Raw genomic sequence first — 3,127 nt, forward strand, 5'->3', positions numbered from 1 at the left:
CACCGGCGGCGCACCTACCGTCTCGTCCAGCTGGGCGGCTTCTCCGTAGATGTTCGCCACCAGGACCATGTTGCAGTTCCCCCCTGCGGGAGGCGGGACATGCAAGCCCGTGAACGTGCGGGTTTGCTGCCGGGATTCCTTTGAGGCTGGGGGGCCGGTTATGAACAGAATGCGTGTGTGCCCTCCACATCCCATGTGAGAGTCTCAGCTCCCAGGTGGTGGTGTTTGGAGGAGGGGCTTTGAGGAGGTAATTTGGTGTAGATGAGGTCACGAGGGTGGGGACCAGCAGCGGAGAGATGGCGTAAGGCCGGGAGGGGCAGGGGCAGGGTTTGCTCATAGTCACACTCAGTTAATCACCAGACATCGCTCTGGCTGGTTTGGCTCAGTGGATAGAGCGTCAGCCCGGGGACTGAAGGGTCCCAGGTTCGATTCCAGTCAAGGGCGCATGCCTGGGTTTGTGGGTTCAGTCCCCAGTAGGGGGCATGCAGGAGGCAGCCAATGGATGGTTCTCTCTCATCATTGATGTTTCTATCTCTATCTCTCCTTCTCCCTTCCTCTCTGAAATCAATAAAATATATATATATATATGTATATAAAATAACCAGACACCAATGACTGTGTCGTTAGGCCCAACACAAAACCTGGGGACACAGGGCTGACAAGACACTGCCCTCACCCCCGTCGGGGAGTCTGTGGGGGAAGGAAGGACGTCCTGGGCGAGGCCACACTGGGCCTTGGCGGTGACGAAGGCTCTGCCAGCGGGTTTAGGGGTGAGCGGGATGAGGAGCTGTTCCCAGGAGAGGCCAAGCTTAGGCCGGCTTCTGGGAGTGAACAGCGTGACGTGCTGCAGGTGAACGGAGAGGCACTAGGTGTGGCTCTGTGAAAAGGCTGCACGAGGCTCATGCCACCCGGAAGGGGCCATTCCATGATCACAGCAGCAGATCGGCCAGCCCTGGCCGGTGTGGCTCAGAGGACAGAGCGTCAGCCTGGGGACTGAAGGATCCCAGGTTCGATTCCTGGTCAGGGCCCAGGCCCAGGTTGCGGGCTCCACCCCCAGTGGGGGGCGTGCAGGAGGCAGCCGGCCCACGATTCTCTCTCATCACTGATGTTTCTATCTCCCTCTCCCGCCCCTGCACCAGCGGGCCCTCACCTAGCGAGTCCTTGAGGGCGTGGGTGAGCTTGCACTGCCGGAAGGGGATGTGCTCCCGCTTCTGGTCCCCGAGGGCGATGATGGCCTGCTCCAGGAAGGACAGCGACTTGTTGATGTAGGTGGCTTCCTTCAGGACTCGGCCCTCGGACTGCAAACCAGAGGCGTTCCGCGTCAGACCCAGGGAGAGGCGGCCCCACCCAGAGCCTCCCTCGGGGTCGGGCCGTGGCCCACACGCCGCGGATCCCTCACACAAGCACCCGTGGTGCTGGCGAAAGTGACCACCACGTGGACACTCACGTAAGAACTCACTGAAAACCCACACAGCGTGCGTGTGCATATGGGCGTTTGTGCAGCCACCTGAGCAGATAAGCCTGCGGGTATTTACACAGATAGGAACACTGACACGAACGCACAGAGAATGCTCATCCCAATGCACTGGCGGATGCTTTTTGTTGACGGTAACTTTTTTTTTCATGTATTTTTCCACTTGGACATTTTAACGTACCTTTTGAAGTTGCATATGTTAATTTACAATGTTTCAAATTAGAATTTTAACCAGCTAATCACAATACTCCTTCATATACGCGAGTGAAAAAGACTTTAACACACACCACCTGGCCAGTTGGCCACGATGCTAAGTTTTGGGGAGGGGAGAGCTTACTGTCCAAACCACCATCAGAGAGGGTCGAAGCCGGAGTCTCCCTACCATAGAGCTGGAATGGAGACCAATCCTACTGCCCTCAGGCTAAGCAGCTTTTTTTTTTTAACTTGTCAATCACGGTCGACATTCGGTATTTTATATTAGTGGCAGCTGTGTGCTCTAGTGACTGCGTATGCCAATACTCACATTCATATAAATATTTCAGATGAAACACTCATGCAAACACTCCTGTGAGCACTCGCACTCGCACTCGCACTCACACTCAGACTCGCATTCACACTCAGACTCGCACTCACACTCACACTCAGACTCGCACTCACACACTCGCACTCACACTCACACTCGCACTCATACTCAGACTCACACTCACACACTCGCACTCGCACTCACACTCAGACTCGCACTCGCACTCAGACTCGCGCTCGCGCTCACGCTCACGCTCACACTCACACCGAGAAAAGCTAATCACTTGCTGAGAGCCAGGCTCCTTGTCAAGAATTCAGAGGCTACACCCTGGCTGGTGTGGCTCAGTGGATAGAGTGTCGGCCTGTGGGCTGAAGGTCCCGGGTTCGATTCTGGTCCAGGGCACATGCCCAGGTTGCAGGCTCGATCCCCAATGGGGGACATGCAGGAGGCAGCCAATCAATGATTCTCTCTCATCATTGATCTTTCTATCTCTCTCTCCCTCTCCCTTCCTCTCTGAAATCAATAAATATATATTTTTTTATAAAAGAACTTAGAGGCTATGATCTCATTTCAACTTTACAAAAGCCTGTTGGGGAGGAACTGCCTCTGTTGCTCCAGCTCCGCAGGGTCAAGCCCACCTGCTCTACTGTAGCCGTTGCCAACCTCTCCGGCCTCACAGACCAGGTCCCAACCTCTCAGACCCCACGGACCAGGTCCCAACCTCTTGGGCCTCACGGACCAGGTCCCAACCTCTCGGGCCTCAGAGACCAGGTCCCAACCTCTCAGACCGCACGGACCAGGTCCCAACCTCTCAGACCCCACGGACCAGGTCCCAACCTCTCGGGCCTCAGAGACCAGGTCCCCCACTCTCGGGCCTCAGAGACCAGGTCCCAACCTCTCAGACCCCACGGACCAGGTCCCAACCTCTCGGGCCTCAGAGACCAGGTCCCAACCTCTCGGGCCTCAGAGACCAGGTCCCAACCTCTCAGACCCCACGGACCAGGTCCCAACCTCTCGGGCCTCAGAGACCACCTCTGGTTGGCGACCACTGCTCTACTATGTCTCCTTCGGGACTGTGCTCACCACGAGGGGCAGCCCCCATGAGACACAGCCCCCCAGCCCCCCCTCCC

At 56.7% G+C, this 3,127-nt stretch overlaps 1 protein-coding gene across 1 annotated transcript in view; it reads right to left on the bottom strand.

Annotated features, from left to right (window-relative positions):
- The window catches only part of KIF9 (kinesin family member 9), a 52,699-nt gene that overhangs the window by 37,168 nt on the left and 12,404 nt on the right, over positions 1 to 3,127 (bottom strand). Inside the window, exons 9-10 of the mRNA XM_006770426.2 lie at positions 1,151 to 1,298; positions 19 to 83 (exon numbers count right to left, since the gene is read on the bottom strand). Coding sequence (XP_006770489.2) covers positions 19 to 83; positions 1,151 to 1,298 — 213 coding nt within the window. The remainder of the gene's footprint in view (positions 1 to 18; positions 84 to 1,150; positions 1,299 to 3,127) is intronic.

Source organism: Myotis davidii, unplaced genomic scaffold, assembly GCF_000327345.1.
Source record: "Myotis davidii unplaced genomic scaffold, ASM32734v1 scaffold663, whole genome shotgun sequence".
NCBI classification, from domain to species: Eukaryota; Metazoa; Chordata; class Mammalia; order Chiroptera; family Vespertilionidae; genus Myotis; species Myotis davidii.